Below are 26,323 nucleotides of genomic sequence, written 5' to 3'. Positions count from 1 at the left end.
GTGTATTGCCTTTCCATTTCATTCCCAGCGCATCTTCCAAACGGCGAACCCTTGTATCTCAAGAAAGAAAAAAAAAGCCCTATACTACACACATCATCACCATTGCGCATCAAAAATACGCCGCATCCCCCGTACCTGCTTGCTGATGCAAATGCCCCCCCTCCCTCCCACCTTCGCTTCCCCGTCATCGTTTTCGTCTCCTTCCGTCCCACAAAATCCCCCCCCGCCGGGTATTACAAAGCCGCCTCCCCACCCCGAGAGTCCCATTTTCATTTCCCACACATCTATCTCGCTCCACAGAAAAAGAGTGGTGTCGTCCCCCCTTCCACGTTTCAGATACTCTCGTGTACTTCGCCACCACCCTCTGTAGACCTGTTAAATAGTCCAATATCCTCTATTAAAGCATACGTCGTACACGCGCGCCGATTCATGGCAGTCCCATCAATGCCACTGGTTCTGCGCCCCCATGAACCCCTCTTCCAGCGTGCGGTCCTCGAGGTTACGGATGAAATCGCGATTGCTCCTCGCGCCCTGCTGTGCGCCCTGCGCTGCGCGGCTGCCGCGGCGCCGTTGGCTGCCGGGGTTGCCATCGGGCATTCCGTCGGGGGGAGGGGGGTAGTATGCTGGGCTGGGTTGCAAGCGGATTGGCTGCGTGGGGTCGAGGTGACTTGCGACTCGCTGGATGGCGGGTGGGATTCCACCTTGTTGCACTTCCATTGTCATGGCTCTCTGGCGTCTTGTTTGGGATTGAGGGTATAGACCTTGTTGCGCTGGCTGGCCATACTGTCCTGCTGGCATGTGCGGCGGGGGCTGGTGTTGCATCATACCGCCTTGTGGGTAGCCGCCAGGCTGGGCGGGGTATGGCGGTGGACCGGCTTGGTGGGCCTGGTTCGGCGGGTACATGGCGGTGTTATTGTACATCTGCGCTGCTTGGGGATGGCTCTGTGGAGGGTATTGGTTGCTTGGTAAACCGCCAACCAGTGGTGATTGTGTCGGGTATTGTTGAGCCGCATGGGCCTGGGCTGCTGCTTGGGCAGCGTGGGCTTGGGCCTGAGCAGCAGAGTGTTGTTGGACAAGCTGGACTTGTGCCGCTTGTGCACGTTGCTTGCTGAGGGCTTCAGCCTGCTGTTGCTGCTGGGTTCCAGGGGCTGGGGATCGGTTGGAAGAACTGGTCTTCAGGTTCATGGGTGGTACAAATGGCCCGGTGTACTTCTGCTGGGTAATGAAGGGATGGAGCTTTGCTTGCTGTGGTGACCATCGCTCCAATGGATTGATGTTCAATAAGCCTCGGATGAAGTCGATGAATGCTACCCTATTGTTCATCTCTGTATATTTTGTCAGTGAGCTGTCATATGATAATCATTGTAGACTTTACCTCGTTCCACCTCATTTGGCTTCATATTTTTCCTGGGCATAGCATATGATCGGATTATCTCCGGTAGAGCCGTGGCTTGAAAGTATTTCTTGCTCGGCTGCTCTTTGGAACCATGTTCTCTTGAGTATTGCTCCATGCTCTTCAGGTGATATGTCCTCCTCCCAAAATCGTCAACATCATGGCGCTTCTCAAAAAATTCTCCGGACTGTTTCCCCATCTCCAACATCCAGTTTGGCGGGTTGCCTAACATCTCGACAATGCGCGACACCTGGTTGTATTCGGATGAACCAGGAAACAATGGTAAACCCAAGAACAGTTCGACCACAATACAACCTAATGACCACATATCAATCGCTGAGGAATATGGTAGGCCAAGTAGAACTTCTGGAGATCGATAAAATCGAGACTGAATATAGGTATACACCGTTTGACGTTCGTCACAAGCCGAGCCGAAATCAATGATCTTGATAATGGGGCTCTCAAGGTTCTTGAGTAGGATGTTTTCGGGCTTCAGATCACAGTGTATAAGGCGCGCCTTATTCAACAGAGCAAGCCCAGTTAAAAGCTGTTGCGCGAATACGCGGACAAGTGTCGTGCTTAGGCCGCGGAACTGGTTCTGCTTGATGAGTTCGTACAAATTGACGCTCAAGAGTTCGAAGACCAGGCAGAGATGCTGCCTGTGAATAAAGGTGTCTCTGAGTCTGAGCAAATGGTGATCGTCGTTCTTGTCGAGCTTGCTGTTAATCTGCATCGAGTTAGCACTCGTAGTTTATTCAATCATGGACCAATTCTTACCAAGTCGAGCACAGAGACTTCCATCATACTTTGGTTAAAGTATGCCGTCTTATTCTTGATCACTTTGACAGCGACAACCTCCTGGGTCTTCAAGTTCTGGCACTTCACCACTTGACCAAAGGTACCCTGGCCAAGAACATCGAGAATGAGATAGCGGTTCCTACAATTGATTAGATTGCAACTCATTGAAGTATCAGGATTGTGGCAAACTTACTTATGACCCGTCTCTTCAGAACCAAGGATATCGTTGACATATAGAATATAATCGCTATCCTCATTGTCGAATCCGTCATTCTTCGTCCCCTTGCTCGGTTTTGTGAGCACTCTCCTGGGGTTTCGGGATGACTCGTATTTGAACATTGGGTTGCATATTCGGTATGTCGAAGGTAGGTGTGTCGTGAGCGCTTGTAGTGGCTAAATCGTATTATTAGAGGAGTCGGACAGCGGCAGGGATTTCTACTTACACTGATGAATCCTCCCTCTGGGTTCGCTCTTCTGAACGCAGGCTGCGCATTGATCTGTGGCTGAAGATCCGAAACGGATCTCAGTTTCGCGAACTGCGGGATCGGACCACGCTCAACGGGTGGTGCTGCCGCTGGCTGAGGCCTGCGAGGTGACTTGAGGTCGTTGCTAAAGACTGCATTCAGCTGTGTTGTGGCCGATGATGGGTATGAATCCTGGATGTTGTTCGAGGAGTAGGGCGTTATGGGAGGTAGTTGTTGCACCTGCTGTCGTGAGGAATAGTATGAGGTCGGCGAAGAATAGCTCGACCTCGTTGGAGATTGCCGGTTGGTATATTGATTCTGGCTTGTCTGAGGGCTCGAGATGTACGGCGTAGCTCCCGATACAGCTTCCATCGGGGAATATCTTTGAGCTGCCGATGACTGCTCTTGAGGGCTTTGTGGATGTAATCCGGAGCGACTGCTAGCTGACAGATGCTGCTGGTGATGTGGTCGCATCGGATACTTGACACCGCTGTACGGGTCCCCAATATCTTGCATGGCGGCGTCTCCGTTGCCGTCTCGAGTTTGAGGGGTATTCGGCGTCGATGCCACCATAGACTGCCCTTGCGAAGGGTTCGTTGCACCTTGGTATTGATCGACCCTGTAGTTGGGCTGCGCACCACCCGAACCGTATTCTCGTGCCTGTTGAGGCTGGCCTGCCTGTGAATTGGAATCAAACCTACGGGCGCCTCCGCCAGTACTAGAATATGCCTGCCATTGATCCATGACAGATAGATACGTTCGACTTCGCTGCGGAGCAGAAGCGGGGCTTGCGCGAGCTTGTTGTTGGGTCGACCTGGCGGCGCGGCGTCAGGTCAATCGCGAAGGAACGCGTGGGAGAGGGCCAGTATTTGCTGGGGGAGAGGCGAAGGGGGCCTGTAAACGTAGATGCCTTCGTCTCAAAGATGCATCATGATGCTGGGCGACAGCGTGAGTATGTTGTTACACCTGTACTCCAACGTCAGGTCGCCATTACGAGTTAGCGCCAGCGTCGCGGTTGGTTTGGCGAGTCCGGCGACGACCAATACGGAAGAGATGACCGTAACGGTGTATTGCTTATTTATTATTTATGAAGTATTCCGATTAATTTTGACGGATATATTGGTCGCATGCAGGGCGTATAATATATAAGCCTTCGCATTCTACAAAAATGACTACTTCATTGCTAATCATTCACCCACGTCCATCTTGTCACGAATTATTCAGTGAGCTGTTTTATGACTGCTGATGGTGCATACGACTCTCCCCACTCCAATGAAATTGTCTCTAGAGCACATCAAACCTGCCAGACAACGGATAATAATCACGCGCAGCCTCAGAGGGGTTGGAAACCTTTTCGTTTGTTGCCCTGTAATTCATCCGCCCTGGGATGCTCCGCCCATGTATTTTGGGCTGGAATCGCGGCTGCGCTTAACAACCGACCACCAAGATCAGATCTGGCGCCAATCCGGAAACATTTCATGTGCTTGTACGGAGGTGGCTTTCAAAAGTTTTGTCCTACGCTAGTAACGCCACGATTCATAATTCATTTATACGTAGTTATTCAATCTATACGTCCCTCCTTATAGTAATGATGTATTGAGTGTATTGTTGTGAATTGTGATTGGCTAATTCTACAACAATCGTCTTTGTGGGCCCTGGCGGACAGGCTGAAGGTTGTAGCCTGGGCCGTCTGAGGAATTCCGATTCTGACTGTCTTCAAAAACTGGTTCCAAGACTCGACATGACCTTTTCTTTACATCTTAGTTTCGAACTTTCTTTACATTTGCAAGCTGGCAGTACGTAAGCAGACGCTTTGCTCCTCTACTTCCTTCACATTTTCCCGCCATCAAGCAAGATTTCACATTTCTCTTCTCGAAGCCTGCCGATAAGAACTTCAGCCTCGGGTTCCAACCTCAAACTTCGAACATAAAGAACCTTCTTCTATGCAATAATTGTTCCGCAAATATGCCGCTCAACTCCACCGCACAGGCGGATGTTGAGCCGAACCATTCTTCGCACGATAGACCCTCAGAGGGCGTTACGAACATTGATGGCGATGCCAAAAATACGACTGCCGAGGCTGATACTGCTACCACTCCTCCACATGCGCCACCGCCGGACGCTGATGGAACCACAAGCCCTGGCGATAGCATGGATGAGATTTTGGGGGGCTTGACGGAAGGGATTCGCAATCAAGAAGACATACAGAGAGACATCACAGCTCGAGCGAACATCGCACTGGTGGCGCAAGAGGACGAGAGAGATGAAAAGAGAATAGAGAGGGCGACTACGAACAGGGATAGGTTGGTGAATCAAAAGCAGAAACAGTTGCGACGCCTGGACCTGATCACCACAACGTCGACACAAAAGAAGGCCATCAGGGAAGAGATCGCGGATATTGACGAAAAAGTGGCTGGTCTTAATAATGACATCGTTCAGTCCCAAGAGCGAATTCAACTGCGACATATGCAAAAGGATGGTGCAGACAAGAACGATGGCGAGGTTTCTACCGCAAATAGGCGAATGCCAAATGAAAGCCAGCGCGACTTCCTCATCAGGACTGGCAAGATCACACCGTTTTCCAGGATGGAAGCTAGGCCGACCGAAGGGCCGACAGGAGAACTGACAAACATTTTGATGGAGGCTGAACAGGCAGCCGAGCTTCCTGGAGTGACTGATGACCAGTCAGCCGAGCAGAGGTCTCATCAATTTCTGAGAAAGCCCGGCTTCGAAGACATCAGCGAGGTCAGCAGTCCAACCGATGAGGATTCTGGACTTTCTCGCCCTCGTAAAAAGCGCCGTGTTGGAGATGGGAGTGCTATCACATCAGCTGAAGCATCAGATGGAGAGATTATTCCGGATTCTGCGAGACCTCGGAAATCTCCAGGCGCTGATTCGTCTTATACACCAGATATAATAGATGGAGATTTCATTGTTGGCGACGAAGAAGAAGAGGACGATGACGAAGGCATTCTTGATATTGGTCGAGCCGTGAAGAAGGCGGCCAAAGGAAAAGCCAAAGCAAAGGATCTGATAGAAAAGGTTGTCGACGATGGCAACGAAGCCGACTACCAGAAGCGATTAAAGAGCTGGGTGGCTAAGCGCAGTCGAGCTCGCCGCATGAAACTTGGAGAGGCAGCGGATATTGATGACGGGGAAGAGGAGTGGTTCAAGCGAAGTCCTGATGCCCCTGACCACCATTTACCGAATGACTTGAGGCTTCCTGGAGATATCTATCCAGCTTTATATGATTACCAGAAGACCGGTGTCCAATGGCTTGGCGAACTGTATGCATCCCAAGTCGGAGGTATTGTGGGAGATGAGATGGGTCTTGGAAAAACAATTCAAGTCGTCTCTTTCATAGCGGCACTCCATTTCAGCAAACAGCTCAACAAACCCGTTATCGTTGTGGCCCCTGCGACAGTTCTTCAACAGTGGGTGAACGAATTTCACAGATGGTGGCCTGCACTCCGGGTGTCTATATTACACACCTCGGGCAGTGGAATGCTTAATGTTCGTCAAGAGGGTCGCGTTGAAGATGAGGAGGAGGACATCACGCGCACCCGCGGGGGAAAGAAAGAGCCAAAGGCCAAAAAGGCTGCAAAGCGCATTGTGGACCGTGTTATAAAGCAAGGCCACGTCCTTGTCACCACCTACGCCGGTCTCCAAACATACGGCGACTTACTCGTCCCTGTGGAATGGGGCTACGCTGTGCTGGATGAAGGGCACAAGATTCGAAACCCGAACACGACTGTCACCATTTATTGCAAGGAGTTACAAACTCCAAACCGTATTATTCTCTCCGGTACGCCACTGCAGAATAACTTGATCGAGCTTTGGTCATTGTTTGACTTCATCTACCCAATGCGCCTGGGAACATTGGTTAATTTCCGCAATCAATTTGAGATTCCAATCAAACTTGGTGGCTATGCCAATGCAACCAATCTTCAAATTCTGACAGCTACGAAATGTGCGGAGACCTTGAAAGAAGTTATCGGGCCTTACCTAATCCAAAGACTGAAGGCGGATGTTGCATCTGACCTTCCAAAGAAGACAGAACAGGTGCTATTTTGCAAGCTCACAAAGCCACAAAGACAAGCATACGAGGAGTTCTTGAAATCGGAAGAGATGGTGTCAATTCTCAACCGCACGAGACAGTCGCTGTATGGAATCGATATTCTGCGCAAGGTTTGCAACCACCCGGATCTCTTAGAGCCGCGGTTACGGAACAGAGCTGGGTACAAATGGGGAAATGCAAACAAATCTGGCAAGATGCAAGTCGTCAAGGCTTTGATTATGATGTGGAAAGCGAAAGGCGACAAGATACTTCTCTTTAGCCAGGGTGTGCAGATGCTCAACATCATCGAAGAGTTTGTGAAGAGCCTTGGAGGGTTCACCTATTTGCGTATGGATGGTGGCACCCCTATCAAGGAACGCCAGACTATGGTCACGAACTTCAATGAGAATCCGGGTATAAACATATTCCTCCTTACGACAAAGGTGGGCGGCCTTGGTGTGAACTTGACCGGTGCAAATCGTGTGATCATCTTTGACCCTGACTGGAATCCTTCCACCGATGTCCAAGCACGCGAGAGAGCTTGGCGTCTTGGACAAAAGAAAGAAGTTACCATCTATCGCCTGATGAGTGCTGGAACGATCGAAGAAAAGATCTACCATCGACAAATTTTCAAGCAGTTTCTGGCTGACAAGATTTTGAAAGACCCAAAACAACGTCAAACATTTCACATGAAAGACCTTTATGACCTTTTCACTCTTGGATCTTCGGAGGACAGTACTACTGAGACAGGAGAGATATTTAAGGGGACAGAAGTGAAATTTAAGAGAGAAGTGGAACCGGTTCTAGATTACGACGGCACGAGCATAATGCCTTCTCAAGATATTCCACTAAGAAACGCAGTATCTCAAGCCGCCAACGCCGAGACTGCCAAGAATCTCATTGCAGGGAAAGTCACAGACCCCCTAGCTTCCACCGACGGCGAGGTCCTGCCATCCAACCTCGAGCGTGACGAGGTGGGCAACTTCATCGGTATCGCTAAAATGGAAGACTTCCACGACGAAGACGAGGGCAAGACCTCCACGGAAGAATCTCGCATCATGGAAGGCATCTTCGCTCGCTCAGGAGTCCACTCTGTCCTCCAACACGACAAGATCATCAACGGCAAGCGCGTCGTCCAAGCCGACCGCATCATTATCGAACGCGAAGCCAAGCGCATCGCAGCTGAAGCAGCAGCTGAACTTCGTCGATCCGGGGAAGAAGCACGCAATGTCCCCATCGGCACAGTTACCTGGACTGGCCAGGTTGGCGAAGCTGGGCGACCTGCCCCAGCGAGACGTAGAGGTCCTGGTGCTTCGGGCGTGCTGCAGGGTTTGAATGAGAGACAAGGCTCTGGTTCTGCTCTCAGCAGCTCTGGAAGCTCGAGGAGTGGTACACCGACCAGTGGGACACGTGGGCCGAGGGGCAAGGATTTCCTGAAGCTGATTAGGGATTACATCCGCATTCAAGGTGGAAGCGTCCCGTCCCAGATGCTTGTGGTGCATTTCGGGAATATGTGCAGAACGCCCCAACAGACGGCCGATTTTAAGGCGATGTTGGACGAGGTTGCGGAAATCAAGCGGCCGAATGGACTGAATTCGCGGGGAAGATGGGAGTTGAGGGATGAATTTAAATGAATTGGAGTTTTTGGGAAATTGGTCACATGGAGGCATTATTTATGCTCATGACTTGCATTTGGAGGAAATACCCTGGGAGCATTGTTATGGGAGAATCATGGAATCAGAGAGCGTTTGTTGCACGATTTCTGGCGCTTAGATATGGGTCGTTTAAGGGGGTTGGCAAGCATGGCCTCACTTTACATTGATCATAGAGCTAGCATTGAGCAAAGATAATTCAATGGCACTAGGTGCCTTGCTAATATTTCAGAGAAACGAAGACGTCGTTAAACTCAACTCATTTACAAAATCTTGAACTGTGACTGTTGGAATATTCAAGTGTAATTTATTGTAAGCCCTTATTGCGCACTCAGGGGAAGCTAAATATATAGCCCAAAGACTATGCGAGACTAAAAGCCATAGGGTACCACAACAGCGGGTTAGCACAAATAATCATAATAATCATGACTAACTTATTCGAATAGTCAATTATTACGTAAGCATGATTGAGTTTTTTCGATAATCATGAATATTCATGATTATCACATGATGTTAGAATCACGTGGCCTAAGTAATTATCTAGTATAGTAGAAAAGGAAACCAAATATATATTAATCTATTGAATCTTTAGGTAGACCATCGTTCAGGTTATCTCACCCCATAGCGCCTTTGGTAGGTTGGCTTCTGTCATCACTGTTACGATATCAAGTGCGCCTTGCAGCTCGAGTGGGGGTTCAGGGGTGTGGGGAGCTTTCCGGGGTTGGAGCGAAGTTTTCAGTTGTGGAGTGAATTCTCAGAACTGGTCTCGCTAAAGAGAATTCACTCCACAATAGCTGTATATAGATCGAGCCACTGCTCGAGTGCTCCTCTTCTCTTTCCTTTCTTCTCTAGATTGGGTTTAATTCATAATACCCAACTGGCGCCCTATGCCTTGGTGAACCGTGACATAAAACTCAATCTCTCTTATACCTCTTTTCCTGCTCTTTGAGCTGAACCCTCTTCTGAAATCGAAATCGAAATCCACTCTTTGAAAACCCCAGAACCAGAAACCTTATCCGGAAGTCGATTCCAGGACGATCTCGAGGCAACCCCTCAAAGTTGGCTTTCGACAGTCAGCTCGACACACATACACCACCTTCGCAAGTCAGACCTTTTACAACGCTCCCTCGACAAGGATATAACTGTGAGGGAAGTGCGCTCCTCTCGAGTGGCTCCTACGGCCAACAACTGCACAATAGGGCCTTTGGCAATATGTGTCTGACTTGACGATATAAACTGAAATTGAAATAGCAACTCGCTATGGCTTATACTGCTGAAGAAAAAGCTGCAATGGCAGCTCGAAATGATCCAGAACAAGACCAGGAATCCCTGGCAGAAGGAGCATCAATTCCAAGCTCTGCAAACCAAACCAATGAACTTCATGATCCTAATTTCAAATCTGAAACCTTCCTTCATACTCTGGGCAAAACAGCTCAAGAGAGACATGAATCTATACTTGCAAATCGACATGAAAAGGCTGAATGGAATGTTGAAACCTTTGACGAATTCCAGAAACTATCTGTCGCCAACCAGAAAATGGCATGGACTTTGCACAAGAACATTCTTCGGGACTATTTGGCCCTAGCATAGGACTCAAATTCGATACTGGCTGAAAAGGATGATGCCATTCTCCAGTTACAGGAACTGATCCAGAGCAACGAGCAACAAATCACAGAGCAACAAACAATTCAGAAATATCTTGAAAAGCAAACCCAACAAGCTCTGAAGAATGAACCAGGACACCACTCTCACAGTCGACTGTCAGCTCGGATTCCAGACCCTCCAATCCTCACAGATGGGATAGAGCCAGCATTTGAAGACTGGGTTGTGAAAATTCGCCTCAAGCTCGAAGCCAACATTGATCATTTTCCAACACAGACTTTACAAATGAGCTACATTCAGAGTCGACTGGGAGGACTGGCAGTTCGACATGTCAATCCAAGGCTTCGACCAAACTCTACAAACAAATTGCAGACAGCAGAAGAAATTCTCGAACTTTTGGAAAAAGTCTTCAGTGATCCCGATCGAAGGCACACAGCTCAAACTGAGTATCGAAAGCTGTATCAGAGAAACAACACCTTTGCAGTGTTCTGGGCTGAGTTCCAAAGGCTCACGACAGAGCTTGATTACTCTGAAGAAACTTTGCTGGATGACTTGCGCTTCAAAGTCAACCAACAGATGCAGAAAGCCTTAGTGGCTGAAGTTGGAGCTACTACACTTCACGAGTTTGCAAAGAAATGCATGCTCATCGACCAGAACATTCAGCGGATCAAGGAACAAGAAGACAAAAGGAAGCCAAAGTCATTTTCGAACAACATGGGCCAAACTTAAAATCAGGGCCAGGCACTTCAAACTTCAATCCCTCAACCTACAATGGATTCCAACATGCAAAACAAGACGCAGAAGCTGTATCGACCACCGCATCAAGATCCAGCAAAAGAAATGAGCATGAAACTTGGGAAATGCTTCATATGCTGACAAAATGGACATCGAGCTCGAGACTGTCCCCAGAAGCTCAAAGCTCAAGTGAATGAGGTATCTACAGCTGAGTCTATCATCGATTCGGAAAACGAATAGCCTCTAGACAAGTCATCACTAGAGGCAGTGCAGCCAGAATTGCAGCTTCTTCCTCGAGATCCAGTTTTGATCCGGACACCCCTTTCTTAGCTACTTGTAGAATAGGAAAATACAAAGCTATTGTCCATGCATTGATCGAGACTGGTGCCACAGGTGGAAACTTCATTAATGCTGCTGATGCAGAAAGAATATGTGAAATCGAAGGGATAGCCCCAGTCGAACTTGTGAAGCCAAAACAAGTTGAAGGATTCAATGGAGAGGCTGCCCCTGCTATCACACATGCTATATATCCTCGACTACAAGTGGGAGAGCATGTGGAAAGCCTATGTCCATTATTCATTACTTCGCTGGGAAAACATTCCATCATTCTCGGGAAAGCTTGGATGAAGCAACATGGAGTTGTTCTCGATATGATCAATGATCAAGTCCTCTTCACTGGAGATTATTGCAACCATTCTATACCAGATCGAGCCCTCGAAACAGAGCCTATATCTAAAAGCGAAAGACAAAGGCCAAAGAAGAAAGCCAAAGAAATGCCTCCTCCGGAACCTGCTCTGAAAGTGGAAAAACCAAAACCTTGCACCATAGCAATGATTGGCGCAGCACCATTTCGAATGCTCATGAAGCAAAGAGGAGCTCAAGTCTTTGCTATATCAATGAAGGACATAATCGAGCACAAGAACAAGACCAAAACTGAAGAAATTGACTCTCGACTGATCCTTCCGAAGGAATTTCATGAATTTTTGGATGTTTTTTCAAAAATGGCAGCAGACAAGCTACCTCCCCATCGACCTTCAGACCATCATATTGAACTCGAAGGTGATGCAAAGCTGGGATATGCACCACTCTGGAATATGTCAAAGGAAGAACTTGATTTGGTCGAAGAATATGTCTTCGAGCACTTGCCAAAAGGGTTCATTGAAGCAAGCAAAGCCCCATACTCTTCACCCATTATGTTTGTGAGAAAGCCAGGTGGTGGTCTTCGATTCTGTGTTGACTACAGGAAGCTAAATGCCATAACGAAAAAGGATCGATATCCCATACCACTCATTGATGAAACGCTGGCCCAAGTCATAGGAGCAAAATATCTCACCAAACTGGACATTCGACATGCCTTCAATCGAATTCGAATGCAGACAGAAGAAGATGAAGACCTCACTACATTCAGAACTCGATTTGGATCCTACAAATACAAGGTCATGCCCTTCGGACTCACAAATGGTCCAGCAACATTCCAGAGGTACATGAATGAAACCCTCATGGATTACCTCAACCAATTCGTCACCGCATACATGGATGACATTCTTATTTACAGTGCTACTCGAGCGGAGCATACAGAGCACATAAGGAAAAGTCCTACAGAAGCTTCGAGAAGCTGGACTGCAAGCAGATATCTCAAAATGTGAGTTTTTCGTCCAAGAAACCAAATTCCTAGGACTCATCGTGGGAGTCAATGGCATTCGCATGGACCCTGCAAAGGTTTCTACTATATTGGAATGGCAAACTCCAAAATCGCTCAGGGATATGTAAGCTTTTATTAGATTCTGCAATTTCTATCGAAGGTTCATCCGAAATTACTCCAGCATCATGAGGCCATTGGTGAACCTTACCAGAAAGGATCAGATATTTGAATGGACTCATGCATGCCAAACTGCATTCGAGCTGTTGAAACAAACAGTCACAGAAGCTCCTGTCTTGAGGCATTTCGATAGAAACAAGACAGCCTATGTTGAAGCAGATTCCTCAGACTTCATCTCTGTAATGGTGGGTGCACCAGATGTGAGAATCTAGCCACCCAAGGAAGGGATGAATTTACTAAGACAACACACTGTCTTAGAAAACAGAGCCAAAGGGTCGTAGCTTAGACTATTCCACAACGCAGCAATCAGGTGTGTGATGTAGTGAAGTGGTTCAGACAAGTTGCAACAAATGTTGAGTCTGGGAACTCAGGGGTAAGTCAGAGGTTAACACCTCACTGACTTTTCAGAAACAAGGAGTAACAAGATGAATGCTTGGAAGCTTGGAAAAGACGTGGAAGTATGTGATAGTCGATTTACTGTATTGTCTGCTTGCCCTTTCTTAAGGAAAGGGCAATCCTATTTATGCTAAAGGAGTGTAGTTCTCTCATTTTCCAAGACTTTCCATGACTTACCAGGCTTGGTAACTGTAGTCGACGTAAGAGAATCCCATAGAACCATCTCTTAGGTTCGTAGCCTATAGGAAGTAAAAGGAGGTCCAAGGTCAGAGTACCCCTATAGACAAATTATGTCATAGACAAATTATGTCATAGACAAATTATGTCATAACTTAACCAATCTTGTGGGTAACTAAAGAGCGATGACATGTAATGAATCATAGAGGTTCGTAGGAGCTTTTAGAGCTATCGTTCATGCTCCTAGGCCTCTAGTTGGTAGAGATATGTCATGTGGTAGTATGAGTGATGTCATGTAATGAATCATAGAGGGTTGTAGAGATATGCTATGTGGTAATATCGGCCCAGTAACTAAGGAGCGATGACGTGTAATGAATCATAGATGGTTGTAGCAATCGTTGAGTAGTATTGCTCTTGTTGTTGGTGTGATAAGCCAAAATATGTATAGTGACTTGTAGGTTTGAGGAGGAGATTTCCAAGTTTGCTCTTGAGTTTGATAGCAAACTGAGTGCAACGAATGTCAGTATGACATCGTTGGGTCGTTTTTTCAGTCCGTATTCTCATTTGAAAATCGGTCGTTGTAAAGGCACATAATACTGCGCCGTTCCTCTCGTTTTTGAGAGTCTGCGAAAGGCCATCGACATAATAGCCCTTCTTTCGAACTCTGGTCGCCGAGAACAAGTTTATGGATAGCTCTGGCAAGTGATAAACCTGTTCCAAGAGTGCCTCCGTTTTACAGCCCGTATCGTCCAGAATCGTGAGCCGGATAGTTCCAACTCCAGCGGCCCGAGTCATGCCTCCAGCGGTTTCGATGGTTAGCTCCTGGCTCTCATTGACGGTGTGGCTCTCAAATATAGAGCGATCATGCGTCATATGGTGGCTGGCGCCGGAATCGAGTATCCAGTCGGGCTGTTTAATGGCTCCGATTGACACGAAAGCTGCGATCAGGGCGACGGCTTCCTTTTTCCGGTCGGCGATGAGCTTTTTGATATGCTCAGGCATGAGCTTTGGATATTTTATCCAGCATTTATCCTCGCTGTGGTTAGGCTTTTCGCAATGGGTGCAGAGCTCTTTAATTCTGGGTTCATTCTGAGCCCCTATTCCGCTTCTGCCGCCACGGCTGCCTCCACGATTTCCGCCCCTGCCGCCGTTTTTCCCACCCGTTTTTGGGGGTTGGTTCCCATATAGAGCGACAGCTCTTTCGTCGGCGACTAGTCTCGAGCGGCTTTCTTCTAGAAGCCTGTCCATTAGGTCATCTAGATTACTGATCGTTGGCATCTTTCCCAGCTCATATTTTCTCATTTTGCCCCTGTATTTGTCCGCCCAGGTAGGAAACGTAGCCTGGACAGCGTTCAGGTAATGCAGCATCGACATGGCCGCTGGGACTTCAAGTCCTGCTCCTTTGAGCTGCGAGTTTATATTTTTGAGCCGGATATTGAATGTAGCGACATCTTCTGGATCAAGCGTCAGGGTATACCAGTCATCGAAGGCCTGCGTCAAGATGTAATTGGCCTTTCCTTTGTACCGGTTTTCGAGCAGTATCCAGGCTTCAGCAGCATTGACTGTCCCTCTGATCGTGTCTAGAGTATCAGAGCTACAGGTGGCTTCGATGATCGAATAGGCCTGGGCATTGCCCGTAAACCATATGATAAAGGGCTCTGATTTATTGCCGATGCCTAGTTCTTCGTTTGGATTGGCCGCCGTGGGCTTTACCCCTTTTTCCACGCCGAGAGCGTATTCGATGACGCCCGCCTGGCTAGTGTCTGTTCAATTCGTCGCTTCCATGATAGGAAGTTGGCGCTGCCTTTGAGCTTCTCATGGCTCTTCAGGGTAGTGAGCAGATGCTCTGTCGTCATTCTAGGCCAGTGATGCTGCTGGCGACGACAGTATCGATGCGACGGTTTGGAAGCTTCGATGCTTCAATTGATCGATATTTTGGTTATAAGATCTCTGCACTGATCCCGGGCTCATAACCTGTTGGACAATATCCGTAGGGCAGTAGGTAGAGAATATAAGCCGAAAATACAGTCACGAAGCAGTAGGGCCCGAAGTGATAATTTTATAATGCATGTTTTTATAATTGAAGCTATTCTAAATACTATATATACTGTTACGGGTGTGCCTATTCGTGGTTCGGATCCTAAAACCCTCCTGGTTTCGGTTCGTTCCCTGGAGCTTCAGAATCGAAGCTTTAGAATCGGAAGATCCAGGATCCGGAGGATCACGAAGCTGGCTGACACAGCTTCGGTATCAGGGCCCTGATCCCTGCTTCCGGGCCGAGGATTCAACATTACATATTACCAGTGCCTCTGGGCCTCCATATAAACAATCTGATAACATCGACGATCTCCTCCCGAATCAGGGTAAATCATTTGTCGCACAAGCCACCGAAACGTCATATCCGCTTCCGCCAAGACCCATACCGAGGCTGCCCTCTTCTATGAATATATGAACGAAAACCCGAAGCTGGTCTCGGACACGAATAACTCTCGCGCCGGCGCAAGCCGCAAGACCTATTCCCTCTGCAACGAGTGCGCGACATCGACGGCCCCTCGCCCAAACGCACCTTCATGTCCGAACAGAGCGATGATGCTGTGCCGCCCAGCTCTGTGCCCCTCGCGCCCTCCACGGACAGTTCAGCGGATCCCAACCCCCCAGCAGCGCCCATAGCCACGCCTGCCAATGAGGCCGACGAAGAACCGCTCAGCGGATTCGACGATGCGCGGCGTATCGTGAGGCTGCTCCAGTGCGCGCAATGCTCCTTGCCACTTCGCGAACCTATGACGCTGTCGTGTGGCAATTCGCTGTGCAAACAGTGTCTGCCAGAGATACATACGCGGCAGAACATAACGTATCCAGCGACCGCGGCGCGGATGCAAGGGATCGATTGCCCGTTTCCGGATTGTATGAGGAGCCACGCGCTGGGGGATTGTAGCATGGATGTTACGCTGTCAAAAGTTGTAGCCCAGGCTAAAAACTCCATGGACGAGTTTCGACCCGTCATAGGCGAGGCGCCGATACTGCTCGAGGAGAAGGATGAATGGGCAGCTGCCGGAATAGCGAGTCTCAGCGGCAAATCACCGAGAAGTAGAGCTTTGCCAGGTGGCCGGCTAATAGCAACATATAGGATGGTAGAGTTGGGCGAGCTCGCCCACGACGCGGAAGTCGCATATAAACCCCTCTCCGGCGCGACAGGAGACTCCAAAGACCTCGACGCAACGACCCTGGAAGCAGTCAAGGAAAAGATCCGCAGCGAGTTCGACTGCCAGATCTGCTACGCCATCTATCTAGATCCCCTCACCACGACCTGCGGCCACACATTCTGCCGCAAATGCCTCCAGCGCGTTCTAGACCACTCCTCGTACTGCCCAATCTGCCGCCGCCTCCTTGACCTATCCCACACCATATCTCCCACCCAATACCCCTCCAACGCGCGCCTCGCTTCCCTCCTCGCTGGCCTCTGGCCCTCCCTCCTCACTGCGCGCCGCGCCCTCTTCGCAACAGAAGAATCCCCCTCCCCACCCGACCTCAACCTCCCCCTCTTCATTTGCACTATCTCTTTTCCCACTATGCCCACCTTCCTCCATGTCTTCGAGCCCCGCTACCGCCTCATGATGCGCCGCGTCCTCGACTCAGACCGCCGCTTTGGCATGCTCCTGCATAACCCCGAACAGATCCCCCAGCCCGGCCTCGCCACCACGCCCCTTTTCTTCGAATATGGCACCCTCCTCCATATCGTCAGCGCTCAGCTCCTGCCCGATGGGCGAAGCCTCATCGAAACAGTCGGTATCTCGCTCTTCCGCGTCCTCCGCCATGGCGTCCGAGACGGCTACCTAGTTGGTAGCGTGGAGCGCGTCGAGGATCTCCCTCTGGCTGACGAAGAAGCCCTTGAGATCGCCGACACCGCTATCACTGTAGATGCAGACGCAGATGCAGGCGCGGACGTGGATGCGAACCCATTCGCCGCCCTCTCGACACAAGATCTCATGGCACTCTGCACGGCATTTGTCCGCCGCATGCGCGCGGCGTCTGCGCCATGGATGGATGCACGCACGCTGCGCGTCTACGGGGAATGTCCTACGAGTCCCGCGCAGTTTCCGTGGTGGTTCGCTAGTGTGCTACCGTTACCAGAAAGGGACAAGTATGCATTATTGCAGACGACGAGTGTGCGGGAGCGGTTGAAGATTTGCGCAGCGTGGGTGGAAAGGATAGAGAGGGTGCCGGAGTGTGTACTTTCCTGTTTGTGACAGTTTTTGGACGTTCAGGGGCTAATGAGTTGGGTAGGCCGAATAGGAGTAGTAGCTGTGTGGTCATTTGACTCGCGGTTGTGGGGATTATGACGGTGGTTTTAGGCGTCTGGGTTGCTCCAGAGGGGGCTTGATGCAAGGCGATGCGCTGCCTTCTCTGTGATCGTCCATTCGCCTCTTGCTGTTGCCGTCGAATTCCCACAGCTGTGCGTCTTCGTGTAAATATTTGGCCGCAGACCAGGCCAGTCACATACCGTTTATCATTGGTTGTTGTGGGAAAGTGTGTTAAAAACCTCTCATACGTGGCAGGGTTATTTGGGTTTGTTTGTGTTTATAGCATTGGAGTTTATGTGTGCATACTGGCGTTGGGATGTATTATATTTCGTGGTGGGCATGATAGCCAGAGTTTTTTGAGACCAGTAGCCACTGGAGCTGGGAGTCAAGGTGGTATTAGGGCGTTAATTTCACATTTTACGGGACAGAGTTTTGTATAGGGGCTGTATACTGTGCCTGGCGGTGGCCAGGTTGTATATATCGTGTAAGATGGTAGATGATTAGAGTTGCATCTACATGCATTCATTATTGTTTTACTGTACCCGCGGTGAATATTCCGATATATCCAACGAGAATGGTTTGTGGCTACAATATTCACAGTGTATTTCACTGCGTAGCAAGTAATCTGGATTTAATATCGTTCTTGGTATCTGCCTATTGTAATATACAGTTGTGCATCATCAAACGCCATATCCATCCGCCATCTGCGTCAAGGAATATCCCTCTGGTATATAATTCGGCGCCAAAGACCGTATATAGCCCTGAACTCCACTTCATACGTGCTCTTAAATGGCCATTTCAGGACTAGAATATTCCTAATAGAAGGTCTCGGCGACGTGTCGATGTGCTGCTCTAATCATGAACACGTGAAACCGAAACACTGTATATCGTGTCCGATGTCCGCAAAGGGACCGCATATCTTACAACTAGCTTTCGTCGTGGTGATAGTAGCTAGCATTGGACGTTCATCTGTATCCGCGGCCTCTCGCTCCACCACGTCCACCGCCCCGGTTGTAACCTCTCCCGCCGTCACGGTAATTGCCCCTGTCACTCCTCCCGTCAACCATGTTGTCGCTGTACAGCGGTTTCGGGGCTTCGTATTGATCCGTGTCCATGCGATCGTCCTCGAATCCGTATGAGCCATCCACAACTTCATTTCTGCTGCTGCCACGGTTGCGTTGATTGTAGTGATCGGAGTCCGCAGGGCGCGTAGGCCTGGCGTTGTTGCGGTCAGCGCGAGGGCCGACCGGGATGGCAGGGCCAGTAGGGGCTGTGGCAGGCCCAGCGGCTTTAGGGGCAGGAACAACGTCGGGCTTGATGAAGAGGTTGAGGACACGCCCGTCGGCCTATATTGTCGTTTATTAGTGGAATCCTAGCTAGGCAAAGCAATTTGAACTTACAGTCTGGTTATGGAAAGTTTCGATGATCGCGTTGGCACCCTCTCTGTGCTCAAACACGATCTCGGCGATAACGATCGGCCTGGTTGCTACGATGATGCATTTGAGGATTTTGCCGCCAATTGGTGTCATTGCGCTCTCAATGTCCGCTCCAGTTGTTCCAGGTGCGAAATTCTGTGCTTGAACGGTGGTTGGACCTGCAATGCCGCGGATGGACAAGCCAGTGCCCGCCTTTGGGAGCACATTGAACTGGGCGTTCAAGTTGGGCGACGACGCAGAGTTGCTGAGTAGGGTGCGAAACTGAGCATTGCGGCCGGGTTTCATGTTCTTGTTATAGAAGGACGATGGAGCAAGTGGGCTGGGGTTGTTGACGCCATGGAGATCGTGGGTCCAGTCTGAGTTGACATTGCCTGCGGGAACTTGTCTCTTGGGGAACTTCGCGGAGCCTATGGGTTTCGGTGTGATGGAGCGGGAACGTTCCTGGATTAAACAGTTAGACCTTTACTATTCGAATCTTGCGACCATTGCACACGGTATGAGAGTATATCACTAACTTTGCTAATGCCGACTCTGCTGGCAAGAGAAGGGCCAGTTCCTGGCTTACGGAAGGCTGCGGCGCCAGGGGCACTTTGGCGACGACCACGGTTGAAAATGTCATCTGCAAGTGCTTCATTCTTACGTCTTGTGCGATCTAGACGGAATATCATAAGATTGATGTCAACAGGCAGAATGGAGTGCTAACATACCAGTCTGGATGATCTTATCGAAGTCCACGGCGACTTTGCGTCCTGCCATGGTTACCTGTGGAATTAGTTTCACTTACCACTTCAAATAAACACTCTCTGACTACGTAAGTATGCCAATAAACACTCTCTGACCACGTAAGTATGCCAAGGCTGGATGCGACTTGGAGGGAAGTGTCAAGGTGTGGGTATGTAAGGTTTCGAGGAAGGCGCGTTGGGGTCAGCTTCGATACTTTCCTCATAATTTGATTAGGTAAGCGAGGCTGAGTTGCCCCTTCCCTTATTGGCCGTTCTCATATAATCAGTTCGTCCCATGAACGTGAGAACCTTCTCTTCCCATTATCGGCGACAGTTTTTGATATTTCTAGACTGGAAACTAGTTACTATTTGTTTCTGGGAGCCGATGGTGAAATTATCATTCTATTATTTCCTGTCTGCCTTCAAGCTGGGTTCTTATTACCCAGCGTCTTTGACACAGGGTTGGAGGTCTGAAGTTAGCTCAAAAACTGAAATTGAGGCTCGACATTGAAACCTAGCATATTATTTCAGAGGTCTATCGCCTGATTCACACCATGAAAAAAGTATCCGGCGATATATCGCCTGGGACCAGGAAAATGAACGAAGCTCCAGCAACAAGAGGCCCGCCGTCTCCTCCAAGGCGCCTTAATCGGAGCAAATCTGTATTCTCACTTGCGCAAGATTTCTTCAAGATGGCGGTCAACTCATCTCCTGATAAACCAACGCCTAGTTCCCAGAACATCTATGCGAAGCCAGGATCCTGGAACATTTTTGGGTCGTTACGAGGGACATGGGCCGGTGCCAGTCCTGGTGCCAACTCTCAGAGACCAGTGGCGCGCAACATATCACAATCTCTGAAACCATCAGACACCTGTAAGTACATCTTCACTCCTAAGACATCGCAAAAGTCTCCACAACCTTTTCGGAACAGTGGGTAAAAGAGAATTCTAATAGAGCTGACTTTTCAGACCATGAGGAGGGTGCAGCATCTTCACTCCTAAGACATCGCAAAAGTCTCCACAACCTTTTCGGAACAGTGGGTAAAAGAAGCTCCATGAAAGGACGCACACCAGACCAAACAGTGCAGTCAAATGTACTGCGAAAAAGAAGCGGAGGCGAGAATACCTTGCAGATCCCTGACAATCCTGGTGTCCAATCAATTAAAGATGCGGATCGGGTTCGTCCTCCGCAAACCTATGCAGCTGGATCTCATGCAGCAACTGGCCGCGGAAAGGTGACATTTAAGGATGAAATTGTAGAGCCAGTGGCTCGTCCCGACTCCGGCGTTAATGTCGACGCCATCTATGCCCCTCGGCGTGACTATCAAGGCAGCACATTGGCACCAAGAGCTCCAGATCAAAAGCAAACAGAAGCAGCTTTTCTTCAACCACCCAAAGCACCAATAGAACTGGTTTGCTTACCAAAGAAGCCCTCGTCAGGCATGGATTCTGGCGGCTATGCAGCTCCATTTCCTCCAACATGTTTTGATAGGCGTCCAGCAACCCAACATATGGTTTCCCGGAGTGACTCTTGCCTGACAGGCCCTTACCCTGGAACGATATCTCAGAGCCTACGAAGGTAAGCAATCTCTCTCCAGTATCTTAAAACTTTAAGCTGGATCTTGGTTTAACAGTGTCCAAAGTCTCAAAGAGAACTTGGATTTTGGTGGCCCAGATTATAATATACTTCTCGCAAGCCCAGGTATGCCGTCAAAAATTGATATCAATCCATCTTTTACATCTCGTGCACAAGCCTTGGAACAGAGATATAATAACCTATTGGTCCAATCTCGACTTAAAAAAACCTCGAATACCGAACATGTCCCACAAAGCATTTTGGAATCAATCAATCAAAATGCCGCAAGAATGTCTAAGAACTTGAACATCTCTGAGGGTCGCTCCGGTCAAAGCAGACACTCCTGTCACTCAAACGAAACGGCGCCACTAGGCTCTCTGCCCCAGGACAGTTCGATAAATACCGGTTTTCTTGGGCATGAATGTGGAACGTTCACCCAAGATGATACGGTTGACGTGAGTACTACCAAGTTTTTCGTAGCTATCTCGGAAGTTTGGAAAGGGGCTTAAATTTGAGAAGAACATATGAAAGTATGCTGTTTTAAAACTAACAATTTATAGAAAACCAATTCCTCCCTCGACAAAAAAGTTGTCTTGGACACCATGCCGAAGAAGGGCAACACTACTCCCTCAAGAGAGAACGTCATATGTGACGAGCGCCCCGATAAGTTCCCAGGAAGCACACTTCGTGAGACGCTATCAGCCAGCCCCCTTCTGGTTCCGAAAAGGACGAAGACTTTGCCACCGAGAAAGAAGCGACGCGCAATGAGATCGACGACTAGGAATATCTCTATAGGCCCATTCCATATCGACTTCCCCAAAACCGAATTCGGCGAAGCGCGCCATGAGACGTACCAATCCAAGAGTGACGCTATTGGAAGTTTATTCCAAAACCCGGTAGTGTATTCCAATTATATTCTCTTCGACCGAGGTTCGAGCACGTTTTATCCACAGCCTAAAGGCTACGTTTTCAAATCTCTGGATGATAAGTCCAAACCTAAACTGGAATGCATCTGGCTACCCATGCAATTTGGAAATTTTAAGGCCATGGGCCTTAGTCAAGAACTGAGTCTCAATCGTTGTGCTGGTAACCATCACGGTGGCAATCACCAACTGCCAGATATTAGAGAATGCGAAGGAGCTGCGCCAGCTACTTTGACAGCTCAGCCTGAAGAAACCCAAGATATAACAAGCAAACCGTCCAATCATTCGCTACTAGATTTATATTTGGGCACTCCGAAAGGCACCCCGGAAGGCACCCCGGAGGGCAAACAACAGAGGATGGAAGCAGGCATGTGGAAACAGCCAGAGGTAACACTAGCCATGACCCTTCCAATCCGTTTGGCAAAACCACTGGGAGAACCTGCAAGTCCCCCAAAACTAGGTATCTGGGGAGATATAGACGATGGAGTCATAACAGAGCCAATGGCTGAGGAATACAGTATTGGGAAGACGAAGACTTGGGCAGATCTCGGCGTTGAGTTCATTGACAAGTACGCCCCCAACAAAAATGCGGATGCTCAGAAACGAGCAGTAGATGCAGCACGGAATTTTCTCAGAGCACAAGGAAAACTTACTTCCGATTACGACTCATTTACCAGGCCACAGAGGAAAACATGGTCTCGGGATAGGGACGGAAGCGAGGATATTTCGTTTTTACACATTGAGGATCTTGCAAGATATGAAACTCTGCGAGCTGAGTATCGGAGGCATATGACGATGTTCTCTGAAAGCTCTTCTGGTAGCAACAGCACCGATGCTCTAGCTGAGGTCAATTATACCCCCAAAACTCGTGAAGTATCCAGGGCATCATCTCGGGACAGCGGATACGCTGGGATAGATGCAACTTTGGCTGAACTTCACTTGAGTTCTTGGGAAATGTGCACGACAAGCGAGGCTTTTGCGATAAGTTCACAGTGTAGCTCCTCGACGGCGGTAGAAGAGATTGCAGCCCCGAAGGCTACAAGCAAGATAACTTTCTCGCCGTCTCATTCGCCTGCTCCATCAGTGGGAGAGGAACACGTGCAGTCACCCGTTCTGCAATCAATTAGGGCCATGGGCGACGGTACACCGCCGAGAATCGTACGGACATGCAGTTTTGGAAAGTTCGAGTTTGAGCTTGAGAACCCCTTCAACACTCAAATTGGAAACGGGGATATCACCGGCAATATTGATACAGAGGGCTTTAAAACGCCACGAAGGGGTCCCCTCCAAGGAGAAAGGTCCAATTTCATACGGCAAGGAAGGATGATTCAACACCAACCTGCCAGTCAAGCAGAGGCTGCATATCATGGCCCAACTGATGAACCACCACTCCAGAAAAGGAATCGCGATGAAGAGGATGAGAAAGAGAATGAGGAAAGAAATTGGAGAGACATGATGCTCTATGGATAGGCCTGCATCAACTTTCATTTCCGGAGAATAACCCAAAACGACCACACGCGGACTATTGTTATTTTACTAACAATTGGACTGTATTCATAGTGTACAACTTTCGTGAGTCAATCAGCATTTGTTTAGGATGGCGTTTCCATAAAAGCCGGCGGAAGTCTACACGCCTGAGCACCATGGGAAGTGGCCGAGGGTAGCTGTATTTTATCATAGGCATTCATTTGTATTCGTAGTATGGCCAGTATCCGAGAGATAGTTTCGGTTTTCACTGTCCAACTGCAGTCTTCTCAACCGTATTAAGTTTCATTAATTCGCTGTGACTTACACAGGCTTGGTTGTAGCCTATGATATGCATATATATGATACAGGTAATATTGATACAAGTCATATCTGACCCGAACTTGACCAAAACGCCAAGTTCTGAAAGGGCGGAGTTGGCCCTTTTTAGTTATACAAGAATTGATCCACAACTGGAATTATCAAGCTGTAGTTCATTTCGGTTGGTCCTCCGTTCTAGTTGTTTCTGTAGTCTGCTCAACTACGCTCTCTGTAGCCTGCTCAGCTACTTTCTCCGTTGCTGGTATCTCTGGTCTCTCCTTATTCCAAGTCCTAAAGCTTGAGGCTTTAAACCTGTTCCAAGTATCTGGCTCGTACTTGGTTTTAAATTTCGTCACAAGGGCCGTAAGCTTCGAGCGTTCCCTAGTAAGAGTTCTATAGTCCTCTCGTGGAACCATTCCAGCGTCCATCAGCTTATCATAAGCGCTGATCATTCTCTGGGCTAGCTTAAGAGCGTCCTGTTGGTACGAGGAGTCTGTACTTAAGCCGTCTCTGAGGCTTTGTGACCGAGATCTCGCTTTGTTTGTGGTCCCATAAGTCAAGGTGGCCTTGATATTGAGGATAGAGGGCGATACTCTGTCGAGAGCTGCTACGATCCTTTTGCCCTTCTCGAATTTGGCCAACCTAACATCTTCAGGCTTCCGGCTCTCTAGGGACTGAGCGGGCTGTGCCTTCGCGTCCAAGAAAGGTATCAATTCCACAAGGTCTGCCTCGACAAGGGCTTGCTTCATCTGCCGGATATATTCAGCGGAAAGTTGGCGAGTTTTGCTCTCCAGAAAACGGTTCGGGCCCGTGTCGGACTCAATCGCACAATCAAGGTAGATGTGGAGAGTAGGGAGGTCAATATTATCTATGGTTTCTTGCATTAAGTCGACCACCTTGGTCGCGTTACTGAAGGAATTTGGGTTGTGCTTGTCGCGCGCACATGCTGCTATTGCGAGGCGGAAAGTCTTCTTTTCGAGCATATGGTGGGGCATCTTTTCAAGCACATCAGCTGCCTCATCGCTGAGACGTGCCTGTCGTAGAATGCGAAGATAGTCATGGTAGTTCGCACTATCCGGTTCAACGTTATAATGCATAGTAAATATCTCCCAGTATAATGTAGCCTGCTTTCCCAACTTAGCCTTCAGTAAGGCAACCATGATTAGAGATAGTGTATTTCGCCCGGGTCGTGGGAAGGAGCTCAGTCCTCTGCCATATGTGTCCTTGCGAGTCGCTGGAACTATCCGTTTAAATTGACCGTGTGAGGCGAGAGAAGGGCCAGAATCAACCCTGGCCTGGTCTAGTTTTACATTTTCCCACTCTTCCAGTGATTCGCTCTCTTGTGGTTTCTCAATTGCCTCGACTCGTCTTCCATGTGGTATAACGAGTTGTGGGATCTTCATAGCCTGCCTGAGGAGGGCAAATACATCATCCCTGTCTCTGTCACCTCCCATCAGCAGGATCCTGCCCAAACTGCAGACAAGTTCTTCATCGATCCAAAGATCACCATGTCGCCAGCGGCTCGCTATGTCATCCCACATTCGTCGTGCGTCCATCACAGACTTGTCCCGAAGTGGCCTAAGCTCTTCTGCGCTGATTTCGGTCGTGAGTCTTTTGATTGCGTTATCACGAATCGCGTTGAATATGATGGTAAATGTGAGGTTGTTTGGAGCCCGTATGCCCTTATCTCGCAGTTTAGCAGAAATTCCAAACAGAGCATCCATATCCCCCGCCTGTGCGCATACTTTTAGCACAGAGTTGGTGTGAATGATGTTGGGCTGGACAGGGGCATTCTCGGCGTCCATAGAATGGTATATCGACAATGCGTGAGCAACAGCAGATGGATGCTGATGCGCATGCTGTGCCAAGCCCCTGAATATGAGAGTATATGTGTATGCATCAGGCGTCTGGCCTCGTTTCTTCATCTCGTTGTATGACTTAACGGCGCTGTTTATCTTTCCCTTCTTGCATTGCCAATCGATAAGATGGTTCCAGCCAACTGTACAATCGATTGCAGCGCTTGATCTCCGAACCAAATCTTCGGCCTCTTCGAATCTATCTTTCTTGAGCTTCGCAAGTGTATCGTCCGCCAATTTCAGCGGATCCCGGTATTTCAAGTCCCGCCGCCTCTCGGGCCCAACGACGGCGTAATCATGGCTGCCAAACCGATTTATCCCAGAGATATCCCCTTTCGAAAACGACGTTGATTGGGATCGCTCTGAGTCCCTACTTATCCTGAACCTCTGCTGCGGTTCTCCACTTCTCCTTCCGGACCGCCTCTCATCTTCGATTGCGGACTCGGCCTGGCTGCCAAACGTCCTATGCGACAGAGAAGTAGAACTCCTCGCAACTGGCGCACATATCCGAGACGATGAAATCCAAGACTTCGCTGCGATATTTGTCATATACCGCTTTACGTATGGCCGGTAGTGCAACATGGTCGAATCGTTAGAGCTTTCGCAAAGTTCGTGAAGGGTTCACTTAACTT

The 26,323-nt window shown here is 49.0% G+C and overlaps 6 protein-coding genes across 6 annotated transcripts; 3 read left to right on the top strand and 3 right to left on the bottom strand.

The window, feature by feature from the left end:
* Window positions 1-247: 247 nt before the first annotated feature.
* On the bottom strand, window positions 248-3,674 carry YAK1 (dual specificity protein kinase yak1). Its single transcript, XM_024469081.1, has 5 exons — window positions 2,635-3,674; window positions 2,385-2,584; window positions 2,171-2,330; window positions 1,376-2,120; window positions 248-1,325 (listed from the first exon to the last, which is right to left on the bottom strand). The coding sequence occupies exons 1-5, from the start codon at window positions 3,397-3,399 to the stop codon at window positions 442-444; spliced, it is 2,754 nt and encodes a 917-aa protein (XP_024323458.1). The 5' UTR covers window positions 3,400-3,674; the 3' UTR covers window positions 248-441.
* Window positions 3,675-4,620: 946 nt separating this feature from the next.
* VC83_05458 (uncharacterized protein) lies at window positions 4,621-8,346 on the top strand (the record flags this gene model as incomplete). Its single annotated transcript, XM_024469080.1, has 1 exon — window positions 4,621-8,346. One exon carries the CDS (start codon window positions 4,621-4,623, stop codon window positions 8,344-8,346), a length of 3,726 nt encoding a protein of 1,241 aa, XP_024323459.1.
* A 7,009-nt stretch (window positions 8,347-15,355) lies between these two features.
* Window positions 15,356-18,639, top strand: VC83_05457 (uncharacterized protein). The gene is made up of 2 exons (XM_024469079.1): window positions 15,356-17,318; window positions 17,378-18,639. The coding sequence occupies exons 1-2, from the start codon at window positions 15,664-15,666 to the stop codon at window positions 17,409-17,411; spliced, it is 1,689 nt and encodes a 562-aa protein (XP_024323435.1). The 5' UTR covers window positions 15,356-15,663; the 3' UTR covers window positions 17,412-18,639.
* On the bottom strand, window positions 18,360-19,718 carry VC83_05456 (uncharacterized protein; the record flags this gene model as incomplete). Its single annotated transcript, XM_024469078.1, has 4 exons — window positions 19,538-19,718; window positions 19,346-19,482; window positions 18,795-19,271; window positions 18,360-18,740 (listed from the first exon to the last, which is right to left on the bottom strand). Exons 1-4 carry the CDS (start codon window positions 19,584-19,586, stop codon window positions 18,360-18,362), a joined length of 1,044 nt encoding a protein of 347 aa, XP_024323460.1. The 5' UTR covers window positions 19,587-19,718.
* Window positions 19,719-26,311, top strand: VC83_05455 (uncharacterized protein). The gene is made up of 4 exons (XM_024469077.1): window positions 19,719-20,425; window positions 20,521-21,130; window positions 21,195-21,582; window positions 21,688-26,311. Exons 1-4 carry the CDS (start codon window positions 20,107-20,109, stop codon window positions 23,518-23,520), a joined length of 3,150 nt encoding a protein of 1,049 aa, XP_024323433.1. The 5' UTR covers window positions 19,719-20,106; the 3' UTR covers window positions 23,521-26,311.
* On the bottom strand, window positions 24,009-26,273 carry VC83_05454 (uncharacterized protein; the record flags this gene model as incomplete). The annotated part of the gene is made up of 1 exon (XM_024469076.1): window positions 24,009-26,273. One exon carries the CDS (start codon window positions 26,271-26,273, stop codon window positions 24,009-24,011), a length of 2,265 nt encoding a protein of 754 aa, XP_024323434.1.
* Window positions 26,312-26,323: the final 12 nt, after the last annotated feature.

Source organism: Pseudogymnoascus destructans, assembly GCF_001641265.1.
Source record: "Pseudogymnoascus destructans isolate 20631-21 unplaced genomic scaffold scaffold_13, whole genome shotgun sequence".
Classification (NCBI taxonomy): domain Eukaryota; kingdom Fungi; phylum Ascomycota; class Leotiomycetes; order Thelebolales; family Thelebolaceae; genus Pseudogymnoascus; species Pseudogymnoascus destructans.
This window is presented reverse-complemented; position numbering and strand designations above follow the sequence as displayed.

Excerpts from the sequence above, each read along its gene's own strand:
- VC83_05455 (XM_024469077.1), top strand. The coding sequence starts at position 20,107 with ATGAAAAAAGTATCCGGCGATATATCGCCTGGGACCAGGAAAATGAAC. Across the intron at positions 20,426-20,520 it reads TCTGAAACCATCAGACACCT|ACCATGAGGAGGGTGCAGCA; the intron begins GTAAGTACATCT and ends CTGACTTTTCAG. Across the intron at positions 21,131-21,194 it reads ATATCTCAGAGCCTACGAAG|TCTCAAAGAGAACTTGGATT; the intron begins GTAAGCAATCTC and ends CAGTGTCCAAAG.
- VC83_05457 (XM_024469079.1), top strand. The coding sequence starts at position 15,664 with ATGTCCGAACAGAGCGATGATGCTGTGCCGCCCAGCTCTGTGCCCCTC. Across the intron at positions 17,319-17,377 it reads AGGATAGAGAGGGTGCCGGA|GCCGAATAGGAGTAGTAGCT; the intron begins GTGTGTACTTTC and ends TGAGTTGGGTAG.
- YAK1 (XM_024469081.1), bottom strand. The coding sequence starts at position 3,399 with ATGGATCAATGGCAGGCATATTCTAGTACTGGCGGAGGCGCCCGTAGG. Across the intron at positions 2,121-2,170 it reads AAGTCTCTGTGCTCGACTTG|ATTAACAGCAAGCTCGACAA; the intron begins GTAAGAATTGGT and ends AACTCGATGCAG. Across the intron at positions 1,326-1,375 it reads GCCAAATGAGGTGGAACGAG|AGATGAACAATAGGGTAGCA; the intron begins GTAAAGTCTACA and ends CAAAATATACAG.